The 26117-nt window shown below is 41.8% G+C and overlaps 1 protein-coding gene and 1 long non-coding RNA gene across 2 annotated transcripts in view; one reads left to right on the forward strand and one right to left on the reverse strand.

Moving 5' to 3' along the window:
• LOC142079949 (uncharacterized) overlaps positions 1-15724 on the forward strand; it is a 46038-nt gene extending 30314 nt beyond the window's left edge. The window contains 5 exon segments of the mRNA XM_075144624.1: positions 2746-2946; positions 8836-8975; positions 13116-13271; positions 14585-14675; positions 15554-15724. Coding sequence (XP_075000725.1) covers positions 2746-2946; positions 8836-8975; positions 13116-13271; positions 14585-14675; positions 15554-15724 — 759 coding nt within the window.
• A 3361-nt stretch (positions 15725-19085) lies between these two features.
• Positions 19086-21134, reverse strand: LOC142080364 (uncharacterized). The gene is made up of 3 exons (XR_012672975.1): positions 20675-21134; positions 20414-20573; positions 19086-19747 (listed from the first exon to the last, which is right to left on the reverse strand). It is a non-coding gene; the product is annotated as an uncharacterized LOC142080364 (long non-coding RNA).
• Positions 21135-26117: the final 4983 nt, after the last annotated feature.

Consider the following 26117-nt stretch of genomic DNA (forward strand, 5'->3'; position numbering starts at 1 on the left):
CAACAGCATTCTCATTGTGTATACGCACGGATGCCAGAGCCAGCAACTGGGGGTGATGGTACGGGTTTCAGATGCATTGGGAACCTGGTGCTGGGCTGGGCTGGGCACAGAGGGTTGGAGCTGCTGGGTGCTGTGGGTTGGGTCTAAAGGACCATATGTAATGGTTTTTGCAACAAGAGAGGAGAAATGCTCCTGTTGTCAGACAGAAGCCTCTGTAGCTGCTGTGCCAGGGCTGGAAGCACTTCTGCAAGGCCTTAGGGAGAGTCACCCACCATTGGATAATTGGAAGGATAATTGGAAAGGACAAGGCCATCTCCAGAGCAAAACTGCAGAACATGTTGTGTCGCTCCGTGCATGCCAGGGAACCGAGCAAATGAAGACTAGGAAGAACCAGCTGCAGCCCTGAGGAGCTCGGGCCACCAAGAAGTCCAAGACGCAAATTTTTTCTGTGGTCCTGGTTGTCCCTGCTTTCTGGGGCTGGTGCAGGAAACTTTTTATGGCTGTCAAGAGAACTGTAATCATTGCATCTTTGTGAAGCCGAGGGACGAGAGACTCAGTCTGCACCTGGCTAGGCCCATCATTTGGATTACCCTTTGTCAGAGGGAACCAGAGAGATATTTTGTATGTTACAGCATAAAAGCCAATCCATTTATTAATAAAACCTATATATAAGGTTATATATATATTATAAATTTATTTCATCTTTGTTAGTTAATCTACTTGAGCAAAAAATGCCATGATTTAGTATGGAGTTAAAAAACCCCGACAAACAAACCAAAACTAAAAATGCGTCTTAAGTGATTTGTAGCTTTGCCACTCACAAGGGCTGCTGCATATCCTGTGGGCTTTCCCCTTCCTCTCTCTGAATCTAGTCATGTGTCTGTATTTTGCCATGGGACATGAAATCACACAGGGTTTCTGCCCAAAGACTTCAGTCTTGAGAGATGAAGAGTAGACAAGTTCAGAGGAAGGGACCCGGAGGAGCCTGGAAGCGTATTTCTGCCTGTGGGACTCACCAGTCCCAAGGACAACGCTGCGAGAGTCAGGAAAGGAGCAGAGAGTCCACTTCAGGAGCAGGGGGAAACGGCACTAATTGAGGTTGCCTTCACACACTTGAAAAGTTTTGTTCTCAGTCCTGGAGTAACCCAGGGCAGCTCTCAAAATAGGAATGCTAGAGGGTGTTAGGGAATCTCCTGCGTACCATTGAAGAGGCTTTAAATAGAAAACCTTTTAAACTAAAATAGTTGTATGTAGTTTAGGAAATCTCTTAAGGCCACTCTCCTGTTTTTATGGAGGGGCCCTGTGTTACAGAGCTATATAAAATACTGTCTAATTGCCTAATTCACTAAGTTTCTGTTCTCATCCCGATAGACTTCGCTTTCCATTGCTGTATGATCATGCTACCTCTGTGAATCTGCCTTTTATTTTTATCACGGGCCTTCTGTATAAGGAAACTTGCTTTCTTTTTGGAAGAAAAACTCCCACTAGAGAAGAATGAAACCTCTACAGCAACAATACACTAATTCTTTTCCAAACCCATCAAAGAGTATATTCTGGAACTGCTCTCACAACCCAACTCTCCAGGCAGGATTAAATGTACAGATGTGCTGTTGCTTTTAGCTGAAATGAAATGGAAGTCGGTCTCGCTAGCTTTGTTTCCAGCTGGGACAGAGTTCTTTCTGAATGAGGAAACAATAACCCTTTGCCCAGCAGCTGAGACAGCTTAGCTCAGCCAATATAAAACTCGCTTATGGCCTATTGCAGTCTCTTAGCTTCCTCCAGAACAGTTCAGGTCTGGCAGGTCTACATCAGAAAACTTGACTGTTTCCATTGAAATCTGAATTCTCAGCTACCGAGTTACCTCCTAAGCTCTTCTGCGTCTTCCTCTTCCACAGTCTTCTGGTATCAGTATGGAAAGTAACGTGGATGCTTTTCTACTTCCGTGTCGATGTAAAATAGCCAGATGTAGATCATTTCATATTGACATGACCGATTTGTCCAGAAGCAAGAGCACTGGCCGCTCATATTTTCAATCCCCTAATTGCCATCCGACCAAAAAGTGCTACAATGTCATCTTGAGAGTTCATGTGCTGTCATGCTTGGCACATTTCTTTTTCTGTCCTAAACTGTGGGTATTTGTAATGAAATTTTTTATTTAAATAAAACCTTACAGCTATTCTTGGTAGAGGAGCCTGAAGAGGGCATGCGTCTTTGTACATCTTTAATTACGTCTTCAATTAATTTGGAGTTTCTCAAAAAAATGTAAAATAACTGTGACAGTCATTGCCAAATGAGATAACGGAGAAATTAGTATGAGTCTGCAGGTTTCATGTTGGGGGAAATGGAGTTTTTCAAAGACACAAAACCAGTGTGTGTGCTGGAAAAGAAACAGAGAATGGATTAGAGTGGAAAGAAGTAGGTGTTTTTAAAGTAGCAAGTACATTGCCTTGTTACTTCTTGAAGGGAAAAATGTGCAGAATAAAAATCTTCATGCGTAGGAAAAAAACATGTTAAATATGCAAGATTTGGAGGAAATTTCCCGTATGGGCACTTTATTCTATGTTCTGTTCTTGAGCCTTCTGATGAAGCATCAAGTAATATCCTGTGCCAGAAACAAGATGCCGTATCGAGTCACTGTTGGTTTGATACAGGCGGCAAGCTCCATGTTTAGAAATCTCCCCCCCACGAAGAATGAATATTTGGGTGAATAAACATTTCTAAATGTGCTTCTGAATATCTCTTCAGCTTCTAGATGTTTACATTGAAGCTTACCAACATGCTTTGGACCCAGAGGAAAGATTTGCTTTGGCCCAAGCGATAACTGACATCATGCATAAACGTCCAAGGTTTGATCTCAAGCTTGAATATTTTGTCAGCACCTACAAGGATGAATGCATCTGTTTGCAACTTCACTTCCAACTGCTGAGGGACATAGTAAACCAACAAGTAGGTTGAATTTACAGTATATCCATCCTGGGGAAGTAGGAGATGAAATCCAGAATGAGAAGCTTTGATTATAGCCTGCATGGGTTTACAGTGTTAAAATGGGTCGATGCTAATTTAACAATGAATTCTATGGATGCTTTGTAAATTGAAGGCCTGAAGCTCAAGAGCAGAAAGCTATCATTTCACCAATATCAGAAAGAAAATGTTGGAAAGGTTGCAGAGCTTCATATGTCATGCTAAAGCAACATCGGCTACCGTTTGAGACAATTAGAAATAGTAGTTGAGAGGCGTGGAAGCTAAATAAAACTCTAATCTGTATTTGTTCTGTAATGCAGTGGATAAGGAGCTAGTCCTGTTTATAGTAAGAGAGAAGAGACTTTAAAAAGAATATAAACAAAGCTTGTGCTTTACAGTGCACTTTGAAAAGCAGTGTATTTCAGATAGCTGTGAATTCCTGTGCTAATAATTAAAGCACAACATTTGAAATCCTCACATTTTTCCTCTGGTTTAAAAATCTGCCTCAGCTTTCCTCTGTATCTTGCCACAAGATATTTCCTTTCTCTGAGCTTTGATTTCAGAGGCTGCAAGTTGGGAAGTTTAATTAGCTAACCTTTGTAACTTGGCTTTTAGTCCACAAACAGAAGTTTGGGCTTGGGTACAAAAGTTCTGCTGTTGTTCTGCTGTTGCCATTAATGCTACCATACTGTTAGCAATAAAAATGGAGCCTTGTCAGCATCGTTGGAGCTCAGATTTTGTTCTGAAGGAATATGAAAGATTCAAAATAATTTTAGCAAGAATAATTCATCTCGAGTGCGTACTTATGTAATTGACTTGAACATTTTTATATATATAAAAATAGAAATTTTTGCAGCTTATGTTTAAATAAAGAATAGTTGGGTTTGCCTTGATTTCTAGCTATATGTGTGAATTTGATTGGCTAATGTCACTTGTGTTTATTGCTGAGTTTTAGATAGATGTCCAGAGGGAATATGTCCACAGATTTGGCGGGAAGGTCAGAGAGGTGGCATCAGTGAATCTGGACTTCCTTATAATGTAATTACTAAGCAGCCTATCTCTCTTAACACTAGCCGGCGAGTAATTATACAATTTTATTTTTCTGGAGAGTACCTCATTCTGTTCTAGTTTCTGCGATTGATTGTAAAAATTTGGGATCCAGCACCTGAAAATAAGACTATTTGAAAAAATGACAGTCTTAAGGTGAATCAAGCAATAGATGAGTGTCTCATGTGATTTAGTCTCATGCTATTTAGATAGCCAGGAAAACATTCAAAGAAGAAAAGTGATTTCTCCCCCACCTCCTTTACACTGCCCTTTCCTGACAATGGGTTTGATAATTGCATCTTGCAGTGCACTGGGACATCAATACTCCCATGGGTACAGACTATTAAACAATAATGAGGAAAGTGGGTACCGAGGTGAGCCCCGCTTTAGACTCGCTGCATCACTACCCTGACCTGGCTTCACAGCTTTCACAGTCTGTGACTTTGGCCACAGTCTATGACTCTTTCTAGCGCAACCGTCCGGCTGGGTGTGCGTGTACCACGTTTTCACACGTGGAATCCACAGGTCGCCTGCAGTACAGACCTGCCACGTGTCCCCCATCCTGCAGCTGTGCAGCACTGTGGGTTATTGGGAAGGGTTTTCACAGCAGCTGATACGCACCCAGAAGCAAAGAGCCCCGTGCCTCTGGTCCCTTCTGGTTTCCTGCCTCTGTCTCAAGCCCCTTGGCCCTGTTCCTCCCCCTACACGCATGTTGATGTTGTGTTGGTTATCTGAGGGCTTATTTTCAAGTGCAGATGGTTTTAATGGGCAGGCATAATAGATGTGAAAATGCAGTTAATAAAACATGCCAGCTAACGAAAGAGAATTTTAAACATTTTCTATTTTCATTAGTAAATGAGACTACTTAGATGTGTTCCAACATAATTACGTTTATTAGGGCTTCAGTTCTATTTTCGGATTTGATGATTGATTTCTGATGTGTACTAAAGCCATTGCAATTTATTCTTGCAAATTAAGCAATTGCAAGGTTTCTTTATGTATGCAATTTATAAAAGCCTTATTTGAGAGCTAGTTATTCTTTCTTTGGTTTTGTTGTTTTTAAGTCCTACTTTGAAGGACATTTATTTGCTGGAGTTTCACCCTTCTCTTGGTCTGGTGTGCTTGATCCCCAAAGCTCTTGAGTATATCTACCAGGAATTCTACAGCATCTGCACACCAAAAACAGCCAGTAAAGCAAGTAATCCAGAAAAACAAGTACTTCAGCTAGTGGTTGATGGGTGGCTAACTATGGAAAAGCCAGAAACTTTTTACAGCTCTCAGATTCAAAAAGACATAAGTTCTATTTTTATGTTAGTAATGACTCTTTAAAGCAGAATGCCCAAGAGTGTGATCTTGCTAGTTCATTTACGTTTGCTAAATTAAAATTAAATGGTTAAAATTTTAGCTATGTGATTCTTAATTCAATTATTTGCTTATGATTGGTGAAGATCCATTCCATTCACCTTTAAAACACGACTTTTTTCTGTAAATGAACACAGAAAGGTAGAACTCTTGATCTCATGCCAGTATAAAGTAGGAACAATCAGCTTAATGAGAAGGAAAACACACACACTTAAAACTGATGTGAGATCACGGTAAGTCTCCAGGTTTTGCATTTGTGTGTCTGTACAGTCTGCAAAAAAACCCCAAAGACTGGACATTAAAGCAAACATTGTTATAGGTGGAGCCAGTTATTACTGTAATGTCCACCATTTCCTGGTCTAGAACTCTGAATTTGGTTGGTTATAATTTTGATAAATGCTAATTATTGTGAATGAAATTATCGATGTTGGATATCTCTATCAGGTTGATTTTTTTTTTTTAATTAGTCAGCCTAGTTGTTGCTGAGAACAAGAAATGGAAAAGAAATTATTGTATCTGTTTTCTCTACAAGATTGTGATACAGCTATGCTTTGGAGCATACATTTCAAGTTTGGGAAGGCTCATTAGGTAGTGATATACTATGCTTTAATTCCTGCCAAGTTTGGCGAGCATAAACTAAAATATGCTATTACAACATGTTCGGTAGGAAGACATTACCTGAAGTTTCTGTGTGCCCTGGTATATCTATAACCTGAGGCAAATCAGGACTTTCCGCTGTCCCTGCAATAACAGCTCTGGTCTGAGTGATCCATGTTTGAGCATTGAAAGTGAGTACGAGAAGCTGTTAGCCTGCACTGTCACCGGCGCTGCCTTCACGGGAGGCAGCGGCGGAAGATGGCTGAGCAGATCGCAGAGGAGACGCGGCAGCTCTGCTAGCGGAGCAGGAGCCGGGCAGGAGCACGGAGAAAAGACAAGTGGCTTGGTCAGTGGGATGGCAGCCACTAAATGGGAATGAAGACTGAGGCAGGTGAAAAGCTGGGAGACAGAGACTAGGACTAAGACCCAGCGAGTTTCTTCCTTTTGGAAGGAAAAGATATGGGGAAAAAAGTGCACTGCAGATTGGGGCTGGGGCAAGGAGGCAGCTCAGGTGGGGGTGGAGAGTTCAGAATGGTTTGATAAAGAGATTGGATCAAGCTGTCCAAAAGCAGTGATAATAAGACTTGCTAGTCAAGGGAGTGGGGATGAAAATGAAAAGTTTGAGGCCTGGAGGCACAACTGGTTAGGTGAAGAGACTGTGAAGACAGTGATGGGTAAGAAAGCATAGAGGCCAACTAAAGGCAGAAGGGCACAGCCACCTAGGATACTCCCTCCCTGGAGCAAAACCTGCCCTGGAGCAAAACCCACGAATTACTTATCCAGCATCAGCCTGATGCCAATAAAATCCATTGGCAGTGTCCCACTACTCTCTTGTCCACAGCAGATCACAAACGATTCTTTGCTTTTTAATTTTAAATCCTAAAAGTCAGTGGCAGAGTTCTGTGATGGATCTTAAAGTTACCACACTGCTGTTGCCAAGGGGGAAAGGGAGGGGTTTTGTTGTGTTTACTTCTTGCCCATTCCTTTTCCTCCAACAGAAGCTCCAGATGAGACAAACACACGCAAGCAGGTCATGTTTAGAAAGACACTAAGGTTGTAAAAGTCAAGCATTTAAATTTTAGGAAATTTACCTTTGCCAGAGCAGATTTAATTTGGTTTCCTTTTGCATAGCCGTGATGATGCAGTCTTTATATGATCACATTGTTTTTCTTTATGACTTGGTATGCTAAAATCAACATTTCTGTCCTTCTTGGACTGCTTCTTTTGCGACCCTGGACCTCATTCTTTCATGTTATTCCAACCTTTCACTAAGGATGGTTTTACAAGATCCAGTTTTTATTCCCCATCTGACTTCCTAAATATCTTTCAACTTCACAATAAACAAATTACCCAGGGGTGAGGTACAGGTGCTGCCAGCTTGGGAACAGGTGCTTTTCCTATGAAGAAATATCAGAGTGCCAAATGAAAAGAAAAGTGAATTCTGGAATTAAAAGACTAAGTGATCCCTGGGAAGCTGTGAGATCTTTCTTGCTCACCCCAAGCCAGGATCAGCTATACTTATGTTATTCCCATGAGATAAATAGATGTTCTTAAAGACGTCATGTGGTAGACTTTTTCAAGCAGTCTGTTGTAGTGCTTCACCAGCTTCATCTTTAGCAAGTTCTCCTTAAAGTCTAGCACAGATGTGCCTTGCTACAGTCTAAGCTTATTACCTCTTCTCTTGTCCTCTTTGGAAATAGGGAAGATGCTGTTGCCCTTGTAGCAGCTCTGTGAAGAAGCACATAAAGATGGGTTGTCCTGTCCCACCCATCCAGAGTCATAGAATTACAAAAGCACATTATAAAGCATTGGGGCAGAGGGACAACATGAAGTTGCACAACTTCTGACACAACTTTGGGGTGTTGTCTTTTCAATCTTTTTTTTGTTTTTTAGTGTAGCTGTGAAGGTGTAGCCAATGGCAGGTGTTGAAATCTAGACTTCTATTGCTAATAACTGCATGGCTGGGTTCAGATTTCCTCACGTTCTGTGATTCATTGGTCATAAGCAAAAAAGCGTGAAGCCACTCAGCTATAACAGTGGTCACATCTCTCCTGTCTGACATGAGCAGGGTGGCACAGTTGTACAGGTTGTGACAGCTAGACACAAGGAGCATCTTCTCCTGCACACAGAGCCAGGAGCTGTTCCTGCCACCTATTCCACAGCACAACAGCCAGTGGACCATTTCCTTCTTTCCAGCTCTTCACGTTACTGAGCTGCAGCTTTTGATCATTTTTCTTTTCTGGGGTTTCTGCTCTTTTGGAGGCTGCCACCATCCCAGTAGAAAAGGAGTCCAGCTCTACTGAGTTAGCTGACCATATGAGTTTGCTGTCCCCATTTTGGGAGCATCATACATACAGTGGCACGTGTGCAGGGATCTGTACAGTCTTTAGAGGAGGAATGGCCTCAGCTAGTAATAACTGAACCAAGTTGCAGAGCCCCTGCTTTAGAGAGGTACATACATCTGAAAGCCTTCTGAATTTTGATTATAATAAAAATGGCAAATATCCTGTGTTATATATAAAAAATAAATAAAATAAACTTTGTTAAGTCCTTTGGGTAAAGCCAGCTCTACAGATTTAGCGTGTTTATCTTTGAAGCAAGTGGCAAAACGTCAGTGTATTTTTAGGGTCAGGACAGGTCAGGGTGGGCACAATTCTGACCTTGCATGGGTTGCAAGTCAGAAGCAACTCCAGTCATTATTTAGTCCAGAAAAAGAAGAAGGAGAACGGTCCCCTAAAGTATTTAAAGACTGTCATCTGTATGTAAATTATTTCTGTGTTTCCTTTTTTTCCCTTTCCTTGCAGTTATTTGCTGAGGTACTGATCGAAGACCCTGTGCTGATGCAAGAGATTGCTCTGTCGCTATTAGAAGTGGGAGGCAGACGAAGAAAAAAAGACAGGCAGAGAAAACCAGCTCTTTATCCTGGATTCTTTCTCCACGCTCCTGGAGCTTGCCTCGCTCCGCCATCGGCGGATAGAGGTGACGACAGAGAGTGCGCGGTTAGCCAGGTTCGTGGGTCAGTAGTGCTGTTTTAGCTATGGTGACCTCAGAGAGGTGTGGTTTGTAGGGAAAAAGTAACTTCTTTTAAATAGACCACCTACTATAGCTGGGAAAGGAAAAAAAAAACACACAGAGAGAGAGAGTGCCTGCACTCGTGTTGTGGGAGGTAGGTTTGCCTGTTACGTGGAGATGGAGCCTACCTGGGATTTGCAGATGTTCATTAGTTTCAAAAGGTGAGGCCACGATGCTCCTCAAAGCTTAACAAGCTTTCCCGGTGAAAATACTGAAATTTTGTCAAAAGGAGGAGGAACAGGAGGAATTCACTGATTGAATGAACACAAAGATGCCTTCTTCTGCAGAGTTTTACACAGACTGTTATTTAACTGCCTTCTTATAAAGAGTAGTGCAATATAAGAAAAGGCAAACAAGAAGTACAAGCTTTGTTCACCACCAGAGGTAGGAAATCATAAAAATTGTTCCAGCTATGCTGATCCTTACAATGATAATGAAATAATCTACACAAGGGAAGTCAGTGTCATGCATTTATAGAGTTATCAGCTGGAGGAGATGACAATTTGTACAGGAAGACAAAGAAGATAAGTACTGAGTTAATGGGGAGACTACAAAGGGCAATGTTGAACTACTGGCTTGGCAGCAAGTTATTGGTGAAATTCCTATTGTTCAGCTCCATATTACTTGACATTTTTATTAATGGTCTCAGTAGAAAACATAAGAGGGTGTTATTAAATTCAGGACATTGTAGTGCTGGCAGATAAAACTGATATGGAAAATAAATGGAATATCTTACAGGAAGAACTCACGGTTCTAAGGTCTGGAGTAGTAGAAAGGAGATAAGTATCAATAACACAAAGTTTAAGGTTATGCATAACAATAGGAAATTCTCCTGTGAACTTTGAGCTTATTAGTTGGAAGTAACAGAGGAGGGGAAAGAACTGGGTGTATAGCTGGCCATGGGATGATTGTAAACTGCCAGCATATCGCAGCCGTGGCCGGGGAAAGCATGATATCTTACTGGGAACCAGGCAATGAGTTTTGTAACCAGTAGAGAGAGGGAGAACTGATGCCGTGTTCGTGATTCTGGTGAGGCCTCACCTAGATTATTAAGTATAATTTGGAGATTTGTGTTCAGGCAAGATAAATTCAGATTGGAATGGGAGCAAAGATGATCTAATAGCATGCTGAGGGGAAATAGAGAACGCATTTTACCAAAGCAAATGAAGTATCTTGGCTTGTTTATCCTAACAAAATGAAGGCTGAGAGAAGATAAGATTGTTCTCTATAAATACATCAGGAAGATAAGCACTGGGAATGGAGAGGAGCTATTTAAGCTAAAGGCCAATTTTGGCAGCAGAACAAATGGATCTAATCACTGTGAATAAATTTAAGCTGGAAATTAAAAGGGGATTTCTAAGAATCAGTCAACGAAGTTCTGGAAGGGAAAGAGCAAAGGGTAGAAAACTAACAGTTTTAAAATGGGGCTTGATTCATTTATGAAAAGGATTTGTGGGATGTGATTGCTTGCAATAACAAAGTTGGGTGTGTAGGATAGATGACATTCCAGTCATGGTTTTTCTTTGTCTTAACCCTTTCTCTAGCTTTCTTCTTGAAAATGTAGAGTCTGTATCAAAAAGTCAGCAGCATTTATTTTCAGCAGCTGAAAACCTAGACAACTTTAAGATATGCGAGCCCCAACCATTCAACTTAGTTTGGTGGAAAACCTAATTTTCTGTCACAACTCTTTTCCATTAAAATAAGAACTTCTTGAACTATTATTTGATATCTGGAACTTTCTTGGGCAAACTAACAAACAAGTTAATTTACTTCAACCCAAGCAATTCCATGAAGCAAGAAGGTCTCCTTTCTTGGCAATTTGTGTTTCTTGTTTGGATACTCAGCTTTCTAATAAAATACAGATTCTAGCTGAACTTCTTCCACTGGTTGAGTTATCTCTGTGTTCCTTCACTCATACATATACATACATACACACACACACACATATTTTCTGGTAATTAGTAAGAGGTAAGGTTACACTGCAACTTTTCACTTAACTGAAAAATCAATATCCAATCACCTTTTTTTCGTTAAACCTGTAGGAACTTAATACCTTGAAAGCCCTGTCTCTCTGTCAGATTTTATTAATATTCACAAACTGATTTAAAACTTATCCAGAGGAGAGAGATAAGCAGACTGGATCATGGCATGGCTGCATTTCTTTTGGGAACAGGGCTAAGAGGACATACTCATCTGAGATGACATACTTAGAAATCCCTGAAAAAGTCGCAGTAAATTGTCATTATCCAGGATGGGAATTCAGTGGAAAGTTACGACAAAAAGTAGGACCTCATGATGCATATGTAAGGCCATTAAGCATAACATTTAATAGAAGATGGTTAAGTCAGTCTAAATACCAGTATAAACCTATATAGTTTATTTAACGTGACATTTTGAGGTGCTATTTTTACATCTTCTTTTGATGTGATGAACTTCACAGTTCATTGTAATATGTACGGTTAGAGACTCAGATTCAGACTGAAACATCAGAAAGGTTAGTAATCTTTTTTGCTGCTAAGCAGAGTAAAACGAAGAGAGTGCACCTACATTTGAGGATTCCTCTACTGATACCTTAGCTTCTATCAGACTTTTGGGGGGGACCTGCCAGAATTACTCCCATTACTTGACTGTCTCTCCATTCCTGGAGTGGGAGGTCATTCACATCTAAAAGTACACATTTACACTGTATGCATTGTTCCTTACAGCCCTTGCTGCTTCTCTTTGTTCCTCAGTGTTCCTCAGTTCCTCAGTATTTGTTTTCTACCATCTGACGAAAAGGGACATCCTTCGGTAGAATAGTAGAGATAAATAGTGCAGCTTTTGTCTGAACTTTGCTTTTTTCTGCTTTTGTTTGACACAGTCACCTTTTTAATACCTTTTCTTTTTCTCTATTTTTCTCCTTTACACAGTACTAATAAGCTGATTTGTGTGCTGATGCCTGTTCTGTATAGGCTATTCATATGTCTATACTGGTCAACCAAGAGAGCAACATTTATAAAAATTACACAGAGATCTTTGTTTTAAGACCTTAAAATTGATTATGGCTGTGCTCCATATGATTATTGATCGATGCTCATGCTGTCTTTCGTATACTATTTTGCCTCCTCCCCTTTTCTTTCTTTTACTTTGCAGGCAGGGAATGCTACCTGATTCTAAAGGACTAAGAGCTATGTCTTCTAGGTCCTATTTGTGTCTTTATCACATTCTCACAACAGAGCTTCTCTGTGACCTCATTTCTTGACTGATAAAACAAACACCTGACTTAGATGTTAGGAAGAAGCAAGGGAGTATCTTATTCCTTTGCAGTCTGTATCAAAAAGTCAGTGTCTTTCTTTTGAACATCTTCTTACACTATACGAGAAGAGCCATCACAGGCCAGATCAGTGCTTCTGTGGTCTTGCATCTGAAGGAGTCCAGTGATGGATTACAAAAAGCAGGGCAGTGCCCAACTTCTGACACTTGGTGCTTTAGAGATTTCCCGAGCTAGTGGTTGCACCTAGACCATGTGTTTACTGTCTGCTGATGGACTGCCCTCACAATTTATTTAATAGATACGAGAGGTTGTATTGGGGTTCTGTCATACTGGGGCTTCTAGAATAGATGTTTCTTAAGCTATGAAGTCACTGTTTTAATAGCAATGATGTGTATGAGCTCTGCTTGTCTCTTGAAGCTTCCTCTCTGGCAGACAGTCCTCTTCCCAAGTTCCAATCCGAAATAATATTCTTCATCTCTCTGCCAAATGCAGTCCTTTCTAAATAGAAACATTTAGCATATTTCCCTTGATTTTCCCTTATGACATTGTAGACTCGCAACTTGCTGTCATTTGTAAGTGCTGTCTGTGTCAATCGAATGGGCAATACTAAGCAACCATCAGCTATCTGGGTACAACACTTGTTTGCTTTGTATCCATCATACTATTTCAGATGCCAAGAAATGTTTTAAGTTGAAACATTTAAGTTTTAAATGTTTAATGTTTCATTGAAATGAACCTGATGGATGTAGGTTTCCAGATCTGCTTTGCTTACAGCAGGGAGACAGTTAATTTTTCAAATGCATCCATGTGTTTTTGTTTCTAGGTTTTATAAGGCTTTCGCAGTGGAAGCAGGTTTGGGGGAGTTCCATTTGTACCTGAGACCCGTGTACATTGAATCTGCATCTCACAGGGAAAAAGCAGACCGCCTCCCACCAATATTCATTACATCTCTCCTGGAAGATGACAGCTGTGTTGACAGGTAGACTGAACTTTTTTTGTGTTTCACAGGGCATAATCTCTTTAGATGGGATGGGATCAAGCCTTTAGTCTGCTTAGGCTCACATGTAAGCCACAAAAACTTCAGTGTGTAAAATACATAACATTATTCAGGCAGAAAATGTAAAATGCTATATGATTCGTTTCCTTTTTGTATAGAGTCTCAGATTGAATAATGCTAATTTAAAGCTGTTGAGCAGTGAAAGCCAGGAAAAGCTGAATTTGTGTGGAACGCTGGGAATTTTGGGACTAAAGTGCATTTTCTTTCAAAGCGAGGGATGCCTAATGGGGCTGGCCTGAAAGTGATTGCCCCAACCCCCATAGGTAGCAAAATGGGACCTCAAAAACTGTCGTCAATAATAACTGTCGTCCTTATTCTGAGCATGAAGAAAGCTTCTTCTCTTAGAGTTATACTGCACTTCATGAAGTGGCATCTTTGATCTTTGTTTATCAACTCAGTGACTACTAGACCCAATCTCTGCACGAGGAAAAGGCTATTTATTATCTTCCCTTTTTCCCTGGGGAAAGTGACTGGAGCAAGTAGATTTTACATTTGCTTTGATTTCCTCTTTAAAGAGTTGGTAAATATGTGTGTGTATACACATACATAAATACACCGGTTTGTGTGTGTGTGTTTGTGTGTCTTTTAGATCAAGGTTTATGAGGAAGAGAGGAAATAACCTGTGAATTCTCTTGCTAGACTTAGGGAGGGCATCCTGCCAGTCGTTCCCTACGGCTAACAGGGGCAGCAGGGCTCCCTTCCGACCTGTACATATACCACCCGCAGTCCCATGCTGTTGTTTGCATCCTACTCACTTGCATACACTCTAGCCTGCTGTGAAAATTGGGCTGTTCCAAACAAGTTTAGCAATTGCAAGCAACCTGGAATAAAACTTCAGCTGCTAATTGAATTGGGGCAGCGATGGACATCAGAGCCCAGAAGGCAGTACAGCAGCACAAAAAACCACTTTAGGAACTAACACTCGATTAAACTGAACAAGCAGATTTTTCACTGGTTTAGACCAAGCTCATCTAGGAGGAGCTAATGAGTCATTGTAAAGTCAACCACAAAACATCACAGGAATATATGCTTTTTCTTACAAAACTGAAAACTAAAGCAAGGTCCTAATATCACTAAATTAGGGCTTAGAGTGACCAATTCCATTATGTGTTCTAAATGTAAAGGGGGAAAGAAACAAAAAGTATTTCTGAATTTATCACTATTTTCCTTTCATCCTCAGTTTGGCTTCTTTCTGTGTCACTGCGTATTTATAGATAATTTTGCTTTTATCACAGATACATTCCATCTAGCTTACCATTAAGCATTCAAGAAATTGACAGTCATATTGGAAAGTTTAGTTTCCGTACAAGAGATGGTGTTATGCAGGTGAATGATTTAATTTGCAGAATAAGCAAAAAAATGTGTATTACGTTATTATTTATTTGCTAGAGTATGTAAGGGCCTCAGGCATGTGTTTACTACACACTATAAACTTCTCTACTGTTTGTCTTTCTCTGAGTGACAATATGATTTAGTCTACTGTTTTATAATTAACTTCATAAAATTGCACTGAAAATTTGATTGTTAATGTGGCAATCCAGGAATCCTTGCTGGGATGAAACTCTTCAAGTTAGCAGAGTTTTGTCTGAGGAACTTTGTTAAATAAAGCAGGATGCCTGTGCGTGGCTGTATGCACACATAGTAACAACATTTGGTGTAGAGAGTTCTGTAATGAAGGAAAACGACCTTAGTCTTCAATGCTCTTTTGCATACTTAGTCCTTTCCTCTTTGTACGAGTGTATAAAAACAGTATCACAGACTGCCAGGCCGTGGAGGTTTCTTCTTTAAAAGCTCTCCGCAAAGTCTCCTTCTTGCCATCAACTCAGTCATGACCTGTGCTCTGCAGCAGGGTGGCATGTAATTAACAATTTGCCAAGGAAAAACAAATATGTTTTATTTGATACCTACTCCTTTCCCAGCCTGTTTCCACTCGGCTGCACTGTCTGGCACCGTCCTGCTCTACAGAGTAGAGCTGAGAATACAACTCACTAAATATAAATGAGTGAAATGTTTCCTTGATCTCTACATTTAGTCATGTTTCACTGATAACAATGTATACAAATATAATGGAATGCTCTCCCTTACCTCTCCTTTAATTAAATTAAGCTGCTCGAGTACTGCAAGACAGAGAGCGATGACTGTAAAGTAACCTGTCTTTTAAACGGCAGAGGAAATGCCTAACATGTTTTTTTCCCCCTCCTTAGCTCTTGTGTCCATCTGGAATAGGGAACATGCAACTTATCCTGGCCTGTCAAGTCATTCAGAAAAATGCTCTTTTGGCGGCTGTTCTGCAAGCCTCCTTTTGTTGTTTGGTCCAGCCTCCCCAGACCCTGGACATAAAGGTTAGCAGCATCTTCTTCCTCATGTTGCACTAGCAATAATGGGTTTTGTCAGACTTAGCCCAAAGAGGGTATCCGTTAATTCTGTTTAGAATCAGTTGGATGGCAGTTCTGCGCAACACTTGGAACAACATCACTGATGACTGCAGGAACTGCAGTGATTGTGTATTAGCATATGACATAAAAATAAATGGTGTCACATCAGTGATTTATTTAAAGTCTATTAGTTGGATAAGTGATGAAGCATAGCTAAAAATACACCTCAAGAGAGGACTGAAAGAGGTTGGAGATGAATTAGATTCAAAAGGTATGGGTGAAATCTTACAGCCTGTGGTATGCAGTAAGGCTAGCAATCACAATCTGACCTTGAAATATGCATTCTTCTGGGATGGCGAAACCATCAGTTCTTGCCACTTTCATTTGTCCTGTCTTCTGAAAACAGAAGTAGGGTCAACGCTATTTGCAATGGGAAACATTCATGTCAGCCTGATGCCATAATGTTGGTTCAAAAGCTACCTGCCAGGGTCACCGAGCCATTACTGTTCCTCATCTTACATTTGGCCTTTTTTTTTTTCATCCTGTGTTTAATATACGGTGCTCAGGAGCTGCCCTTGCTCCATACATGCTAAATTGCTGTAGGGCTCTGTGCTGCATTTTCTTACGCAGCTGTTGTGCCTCTTCCAGAGACAGCTGCGTTACTGTGATGAGCCAAGTGACCTCGTGTGCAATTCTGAGTTCATAAGCAGATAGAGATTCTTTAGGGCTTGTCTTGCCTTCTCTGTGCTTATATTGACATTTCTTTCCATGTTCCTTAGGACACCCCATCCATCCCCTCTCAGCCCCCTCTTGCATCCCCAATGCTCCCCACGCTCAGTCCCTTGCCAGCGGGCAGTATCCTCAGCTCATTCCTGTGTTTGGGAAGTGCCCGTGTTTTGCTGTCTAGCCGGGCAAGAAGCACTGTGTTTTGCGGCAGGCTCGTAGCCGTGCACGTGCTGACTGCCTGGCTGTCAGGCTGGGAGCCCAGCTGGCCGCTGCCTCCTGGGAGCTGAGCAAGCCGAGCAAAATGGCTAGGGCTCAAACTCTCCTTGCCTTTTCCCTGAGCGGGGGGTTCTCCTCACTAGCGGAATGCTGATTTTGCAAAACTGGAAGGAGCTTTATACCCCTGAGACCTCTGTTCTTATGTCAAATGTATTTAAAATTAGTCAGAGGGTTCAAAAGTTCTTGGAGGTGGGTTGAACCAGCTAAGGAAATAAGGTTAAAATATTTCCTGTGTGACACCAATTTCTTTCTGAGTTTAAAAATGAAAAATAGACGTTATCATGACTCCCCGTTGTCTCATTTTGAGTCACTCAGAGCTGCGGTGTGAGGAGGGGAGGGAAAGGCGTCTCATGCAGCTGTGACTTGCAAGCTTCCGAGCATGAATTGCTGTTCCTAGAGCAGTGTCCTATACACTTTCTTTCCTTACACTGGAAGTGAATGTAAGGGAGGTCCTAGGGCCAACACTCACCCCAGAGACAGTCAACTGCACCAGAACAAACTTCCTTCACCACTGCATGGTTTGCATCCTGTTCCAACACGAGCAGGACAGTGATTCTGAACCGTACAGCTGAGATCCTTTGGCCCAAACAAACTGATATCCTGACGGCCCACCAGAAAAAAGCTTAGTATCGTGCGGTCAGAGCTGCCTGCTTGCTGCTGAGCAGGAACCCTTCGCACCACCGATCTCATGCAACTTTTGGCAGCACACAGACTATGTCCCAAGGAGCTGCTGCACTCTGCAGCCACTTGGTGGGCACCCAGGCGTTGGCAGCTGGATGGCAGCCTCCCAGGGCTGGCCATGGTCTAGTTCGTCCCACAGGCTGGTTTCCATTCCCTCTCACAGAGAAGTCTGAGATTCCCCATCTTCATTCCTAATCAGAGCCTGAATCACTGAAATCCTCAGTAGAACTGAGCAACTTTGGTTTCTTTCCCAAATCGATCCTCTGTGCTGCCATACAAAGCACTAGTGTTGTGCGTCTCTGCTGATAACCATGAGTAGTCGTACTCCTCATCCCCCAGTTAAAAAAGGTTGATCTTCCAAACATTTGGAGGTCTTTTACTGTCTAAATGCTGACTGGTTTCTTTTCCACAGAATGGCAATGACTGTCTTTTTCGTTTTCAGATGTCTCCTCCCCTCTGTAAACCATTTAATGGCTGCTGCATCCATTCTGGATCAGTTTTTGCTGATTTACAGTCAGTGGGTATTAGCTAACTAATCAAACTCACACACAGAGGACAATTAATACAATCAACAGAGGCAGTGACAAGGAGGTCATGCATCTGTTATTCCAGATTAACATGTAAAACTGGAAAAAACCTCGTATAACCTCCTTACATAGGAAAGGGAGATGATTGCAGGATGTCACAGCCTGTGTCTGCACTGAGGGACCCACCAGTGCCGTGGGTGGTATGGTTGCCCACCCGACACAGGCCAAGGCCCGTGGCGTCTCCCTTCAGCCCATGTGAAGGAGAGCTGGTTGCGTGATGCCAAGGAAGCTGTGTGCTCTGCAACACCCGCCATGGTCTGGTTGGTTGATAGCCAAGACCCATGGGCTGTGCCATGAGGGGCACAGGCTTAACCAACCCAGTCTCACCATGCGATAAGCCCTCATGCAGACCAGCCTCTTCAGTACTGGTCTAGGACCTTCAGAATGGCAAACTCCCATGTATTTGTAACCTCAGTGCTCAACTTTTCTATACTGACTGTGTTTATAGGCTGAAAGGTTTCTCAAGAATGAAGCTCATGTCTGCCCATTTACTTCTAAGGCAGTTGTTGACCATTGTTTTTTTAATTCATGTTGTATGTTCCCTGTGCTCAGCCAAGCAGGAAGAATTGTTCCCTGGGCAATAAGTCCATTCTCTACTACAACAGAGCAAAGGTATTCCTTGGTAGATCCATCTGCAAGCTGGCACTAACCCAAGCCAAGCCAGTACTTAGCTAGGAGGAGGAACTCAACTCTCAAAACATGGCTTTTTCCCAGTTTGGTCTTTCCCTTTCCCGCTATGTGCAAAAGACAATAGCTCTCCTTGATTTGCAGGGGAATTAGTGTGCTTTTTTAGCTCCCCTGGACTTCAAAGTGCCAATTTTGAAATATGACTTCAAGAACTTGGAAAAGTACCACTTGTTCCTACTTGAAAATTAGGATTATTTTTATATAAATATGCAGAAATTTCTGAGGTTCCTTCATACCAGGAGCCACTGGGACTTAAATAGGCAGTGTGGGGGGATGAGTGTAGATTTTTGTGTTCGTGGAGAGGAAAACTGATTTTCCAGACAAGTGATCTAGATATACAATTATTTGTACATATTTGAAAATGTGAATATCTGGGAATATTCATATTTTATTTGCAGCTGATTGAATGTCGAGAATGTTGTCTGATTTATAAATCGGGTACTGCCTCTAAGTCTGCTGCCATTACAGTTTCATTATGCCTGTGCTCAATGAGAAATGTTTTTGTTCTGTGACTTTCAATGATCCCAGTGAATTATTATATCATAAAGCTAGGGTAAATGAAAGCATACAGAATTACAAATCTGCATTGACTTAGTAGGAAGAGCTGCCAGTCTTTATGAGAGCAAGCACAGAATTTATATTCATGATATTTTAGGAAGGAAATGTAAGTCTAACAAGTCGGAGCAGTTCAGCAAGTGGAAGAAATTCAGTGTCTGGGAGAGAAACAGAGGATCAGCTGCTGCAAGCAACCACACCGGCCACTTCGTTTTCTCCTGGGCGTTCTCCAGGTTTACTCTGTACCATTAAAAGGTATTTACTACAGACTGGCCAAGCCCCCTCCGCTGGGTAGAGATCAGTCTGGCACACGTGCAAATCCCGAGCACTACCTGTTTTATGTTGTGCTGGGTCTCCGCCATGAAAAAACGTAGCAATGGGCTCTGGATCATAAGGGCACGTTCCCAGAGGCCCTGTTTCTTAGTGTGACTTGGTGGTCTGAGTGTTATGGTTGCCTCGCCATACCCTGTCGATGGGATTCTGGCTTCACGTCAAACCCCATGGAGATAACCTGTTAATTAAAGGAGGAAATCCGGATACCTCATAGGAGTTTCTAAGCATCAGTGAGTTTACAGTTGAAAACATTGCAAAATTATGACAAATAATAAGTGGGCCAGGATAAGGCCATTAAATATGACTTTGGTCCTCCTGTAGAACAGAGCTTGGTCTTGGTGCTTGTATGTCCACTTACTAGCTCCTCGGCCCAATTTCCCGGCTTTTACATGGGGTACTGTGTACTAACAGGGTACTGGCAAGACACAGTTAAAGCAATTTTTTATATTATTCAGTGCTGATCAGCTGGAAGTCAAGCACTGAAAACTCTGCTAATTGAACAACCTGTGGTTTGAAGGTACAAATAAAAAGGCATTCAACATGTCCAGCTTAGCCCAGGCAGCCTCACGGTTCCTGTTACTACCTTAATGCCAGTATGAGGAGGTACATTATTTTTTCTTCATTTGTTGTTACTTCTTTCACCATTTATTTCACTTGCACTAAAATTAAAAATATGTAGACTGGGAGACTTTCCCCAGAGCTCATGTCATCTCTGGTAGCTGATCCACAAGATCCAGCGTATTTGTACCTGTTATATATAAGGAATGAGTAAAATGAATGTTGTTGGAGCTGTGTCTAATCTAAAGAAGTTATTTGAGTGGTTCAGGAGGAGTTATCAGTTTACCTTTTGAGAGATGCCTCTTCTCAGCTGCCACACTTTTTTTCCCTCATTAGGCATCTAGAAGCTTTCATTTCCATTCAGCTGGAGAAACGGGGATGCCGAGATAGGATGCTGAACACTTTCACTCGAAAGAGAGAAGCATGGGGCAGCAGGCTGCAAAACCCTGTAAGTACGTCAGGAGGCTCCTCAGCGTTTTTGAGAGGGACCGTTGGGTTTTGGCAGGTGGGCAAAGCGGTAGCTTTGAGTTAGCTTAGTTGTACTTACTCTGTGGTTGCCTTAGGGAGAAAGGTAAGCTGGTGGCAGGTGTGGAAACCCCGGCGGAGGGGAGGAGGCTGGGACGTGGCCAGGGTGTGCAGGGCAGGCGTGGGGCTGCAGACGGTGGCCCGGCTCCACCAGCAGTGGTGGGAGACTCAAGTGAACCTTCTTCCACTGTGCCGTCTCCCCGTGGTCTCCCGTGGGCACGGCTGCAAAGCTCGTGACGGAGAGGTGCACGGAAAACAGCAGCAGTCTGCAGACACATGGCTAACTAAACCTTGTGGATGCTAACGGGCATTGCTCCGAAACTATTTCCAGCCTAGGTAAGGAGGTAAATTCTGGCTATAGTTATGCTGATAGCTGCAGAACTGTTCTGGGCTTTTACATATGAAGCATCCAACAGTGGTCCTAGCCAGAGATGGACACTATGTGAGGAAGGCTCCTTTAATAAGTATTTCTAGCAGTTGGTTTTTTTTTTTTAATTTTAGAAGGAGATGTGGGAGTTATAAAAAAAAAATTGTAAAGATACCAGGACGGGTATAGATTTTGCCTTTTACAAATTCCTCTTTATCCAGTGTCTAGAGACGAGAACATGTATTAAACCGCTTGTGATTCTGTACCTTGTGCTGAATACATTACAGGTTAGGCATGGCCTTTAAGAATTTACCAGGTGGTAAAATCAAACTCCTTCTACACAAACCCTTAATGGCTATTCTCTTTTTGAAACAGTCAGCATAAGTTATTTAGTTTAACGTACTCATAAGCTTCTTGCCAGTTCAGAGGGCTATATAAGTGTATGAGGAAATAACTGATAGCTGCAGACTCTTTTGGGAAATATTACACAATTTGTGAACAAAATTATATGAACCAGCCTTGAATAAAATAATTCTGAATTTATTTACAAGACTGCCTTAACTGTCTACTAGGTCTGGCATAGTGATTTAAATCTTTCGTGATGTTTATACTGATGTTCATTAGTTTTGGAATTTCATAGTTTAGATATTTGTAATACTGTACATAATCTGGAGGGTTTTTAAAAACTATATTAATAGAAAATGTTACAAGTGTTTTGGCTTTATTAGATTCACAGTCCATGTAAGTCCGACATGATACTAAGAAGAAAATATTGTCTCATTATAGGATGAAGTTCTGAAACTCAAGAGAGACATTATTATTGAATATTGCCATAAGTAAGTATATCTGATACAGACATTACTATACGTTTAATATATGTTTAATATAGATCTAGTATAGACATTTCCATACAAACACATCATGTTTTAAACATAACTCTCGCTCTGAGGACATCTTTTTCATGTGGATAATATGAGCTTATGGATTTTCTATTCAGGATATTATGAATATACCTGTAAGCCATTTTGCAAGCCGAGGAAAAGAACATTTTCAGTGGTATAGTGCGATAACATTACAGGCAGTACAAGCCGTGTTCCTGGATGAGTAGGAAATATGCCGCTTGGTTTCTTTATGAGGAGAAAGGATTGATGATGGGATGCTAAGTAGAGGCACACAACACCAACGCTTTTTTGGTATTTCAGCAGAAATACCAGATATGAGTATTGACATGAGCGATAAATTGTAGTGAAATAATGTGCAGTAGATCAGAGAATAAATGAGTGGGATGTACTATCCCATGAATTCGATCTAGTTTGTAAGACAACGTGGGAGAAACTAGAGGTTCAAACAGAGTTGGACTTGATTTTATTTTTTTTTAATCCTGTGTTCATATGTCAATGTTCAGTATTTTATGGTTTTTATTCCCAGATAAGTTTACGTTTCTTTGTCTTGCACACAATAGTATGAGATTGAGCACACATGCCAATAAAGAAGGGAAAAAAAATAAGGAAATGTGCTATTTCTTGTCTATTTTCACTGAGCAGCAGACCGTATTTGATATACCACACTGGACTAGTTTATGCGTTACCTTTCTACTGGAGTGTGTAGCCTGTTATGAAGCCACCTAAGAGCTGTATGTTCCAGATCCACTCTGTCAAAAGCCTGGGCGAGAACCTGGCATGCGGCCAGCATCCAGGTCTGTCTTCTCCTCATATGCCCAGGTATGCAGGGGTGCATCCGAGCAGCCTCGGGAAAGAGCAGGGCAAGGAGCAAGCTGCAAGTAGGGCGGCTGTTTCAGTAAGCCATGTTTTGCAAACGACGTAGATTTGTGTCATGCCGCAGATGCAGACTACCTTTAACCCAGGTACAGCTTATCGAGCGTGTAGGTAAGGCCAGACCGATGGGTTGCAGCCAGGGGTTGGAGCGGAGTTTCAGCGCAGCTCAGTGACGATGAAATCTGACTCAGGGTCACACTGTCTAGTTCCCAGTTCTGCAGTTAACTCGTCATCTCACTTAGCTCCTTCCTGCTTCTGCTTCCTTATTGTAATGTAAGTATCAATAGCTACCACAAAGCGGTTGCTGTATTAATTTGCGGGTATTTCTAAAACATTGTAAAGATGTCTGTGTGATGAAAAGCATTAAATCTAAAATTTACCTTTGTTCTTAAATGCCACGATTTTTATCCCTCTGGTTGTCACAGCACAGAAGAATCGTAGCTTGTAAATTTTGCTGCAGAAGATTCCAAAGATGTCCATACAGAAAGAGATTAAACTCAACAAAGGTAGAGCTTATCTGGGCAGATGACGCCCTGCACAACACTACATATTTTAATTATACCTTTTTAGGCTGAATCAGCCTGTGTCCCAGCATGCTCTGAGAGGTCAGCTCACTGGGTACTACAATAGCCTAAGAAGCCTCTTAGATGATTTCCCTGTCATCAGAGACAAGTACTTCATAACTGGACTATCTCAAGGAAAAAAAAGAGGAGCAAGACTTAAAGAAAAACCTTGCAGCTGATCCCAGGTCTGTATCATGTTTGCAAGCATGTTCCTGGGGGCCAGAGTCCTCAGTCACTGTGTATTACTAAGTAAAGGTGAATACATGTTTGTAAGGGGATTGATAGTCTGAAAGTGCCCCAAGCAGTGTGTTCTGCCAGTCTTCAGGTAATTTTGATGGATGGAGAATGTGCACAGTCAGAGTCTCCTGCAAAAGCTGGCATACCCAGAAGGAAAACTACAGAAACGTGCTTGCTTCTAATCCCAACGCTGCATGTAAGGGGGAAAGAAATGGATAATCTCACTTTCAGGATGTAAATCCTCTGCTTTGATGATTAAGCCTAGGTAGTGAGGGTTGTTTTACCCTTTAAATTTTATTTATTTAAGATTTAAATGAAACCTGTTAATAAGTTGCAGGCACAAGACTTGTTGGACGTTAGGAAAGGAGAGGAAGAGGACACGACAGATGACCCTGTATCATCTGCTCCTTTCAGAAAGGACATTTTTTTGGACACGTCACATTGATGTCCTTCCTCAAAACTTGTGGCTAGCAAGGCGAGCCCTTCTGCTGACTCTCTGTAAAGTCTCTGGGTTCCCCATGTTAGCACCAGCAGGCATATGGTTTTAGATGTGAAAGTAGTCACCCAGCACGCTGGTTTTGCTCTTGATCATCTTCTTCCCCAGCCATAGAGAGGCTCAGAAGCAAACACAGAAAAAAACATTTGTTAATGTTCAGGCAAAAGCTTTAGTTCCGAACAAAGGTTGGGAGTGTGGTTACAAGCCCAACAAGTCATAAAACGTGGTTCGACACGATATTTGAGAAGGCGATCGTCACCCCTTCCCTGTTGTTTAACTGCATGCCAGCTGCAGGCTTGTGGAGCTACATCTGTCTTGGGCTAGCTCTTATCTGGCTGGGAGGTGCTGGGGAGTAACCCCATCACACGCCCACGGTACGGGCCGTTTTTCTTCCCTTATCTACCTACTTTTTTGGGGTGTTGTCTAAGGCACTGTATTTTGTACTGCTGTCTCAGATGCCCTGAGAAGCTTTTAAGCTCTATAATATTTTGCATATTATCGTAAAAAGTTGTATACGGGCCATTCATAACACATTTACTCTTAGCTTTAGAAGGACTCTTCTCTGGACACAGTAAGAGAAGAGAGTATCCATCTTGTGGCAGAGGAGGTCTTGCAGAGCATTGACCCTGCTGGGATATTCAACATACAGATCAGCGAGTCCTAGCATTGCGCACCCTAATCAGATACTGGCTTGTGCCTCTTGGACCTGTAACTTTTCAACAGCAAAAAAATATTTCAATACTCTGTAATACTTTGTAGCGTTATACTATTACACTTTTTCAAAAACGTTAATATAAGCATATTCACTTATAAGCAGTTACACATTGTCCTTTTACTTTAAAATGAAACACCTGAAACAACAAAACATCCTAGAAAATAAGCATGTATACATATGTACGCCCTTTTATTTTTTAAATAGCCCTGAATTTTCTGATGTTGCCTTTTCTCCTCCTGTGCTTCAACGCTTGCCTGTGTCTCTCCAGCAGCTTGTGGCCCAGCCACACTCGCTTTCATATTGCTTGCTATAGCGTGCTACTTGTCTGTGTATGATATACAAAGGAAGCCAAGAGCAAATTCTTATCTACCGGAGGGAGGCAGAGGTGGAGGTGTCTGGCGAGCAGGGAGCCCGGGGACCGCTGCAGCACGCCCCTCGCACCTGCGTCGGCCTGCCCCTGGCATTCGTGCCCAAAGGGAGCTGTAGGCAGCTGGAGAAAAGGCTTTAATTAAAAATGGCTCCTGCCCTTTCAGCCCCTCTACCTTTTTTTTTTGTCCCACTTTATCAGTTATTACCAGTTAATGTTTCATTTTCTGTTGTTGTTTAACTGAAACCAAGAAGCACCTTGCAGACAGCAACTGTCAATTAGTTATGATGAAAGCAGAAATTTAGCTTCCATCTTGCCTGCATTTAGAGGGTTATAGCAGGACATTAATTCAATTGCTTTCTTATCTTCTGAACTAATCTCGTTGCCTGCATTTGTGGCTGCCAGACGCTTGGGGGGTGAGCAGGTCCTGCCTTCCTCGTCCCTCCCTCCCTCTGAGAAGGACCTGCAGCTGGGAGGAAGAAACGTGTATATCTGGTGCACGGGGGGAAGGTGGCTAGTTACAGCGGCAGAAATATAGGGAGGAAAAAAGATAGGTGTGGAGTGAAGAGAGGGAAAAAGAGAAAAAATAACATGGAATAAAGAAGAAAGGAAAGAAGAGACTCGTGGTGAGGAGCAGAAGAAATGAGAATAGGAATAGTTATAATGAAAAGCTTTCTGCAAATATACATATGTGTTTCTGTAAGCCTATAATTCATTAACATCAATGGGAAATGTTTGAGAATAGCCCACTTAACTTTAGATGCCTGTATCTGACTAGGCTCCCCGGATAATCAATAGATGCTTCAAAGCGATGACTTATTTCAGACTCCTACTTTTGGACGAGATGTGTTGTGTCCTGGAAGTGCCTCTTTCTCTCTCCAGGGACTCAGGGGAGGTGCTCATATTGTAAACATCTGCATTTGGTCAGGTGAACCCCCTGTCCTT

Source organism: Calonectris borealis, chromosome 3 (assembly GCF_964195595.1).
Source record: "Calonectris borealis chromosome 3, bCalBor7.hap1.2, whole genome shotgun sequence".
Lineage (NCBI taxonomy): Eukaryota > Metazoa > Chordata > Aves > Procellariiformes > Procellariidae > Calonectris > Calonectris borealis.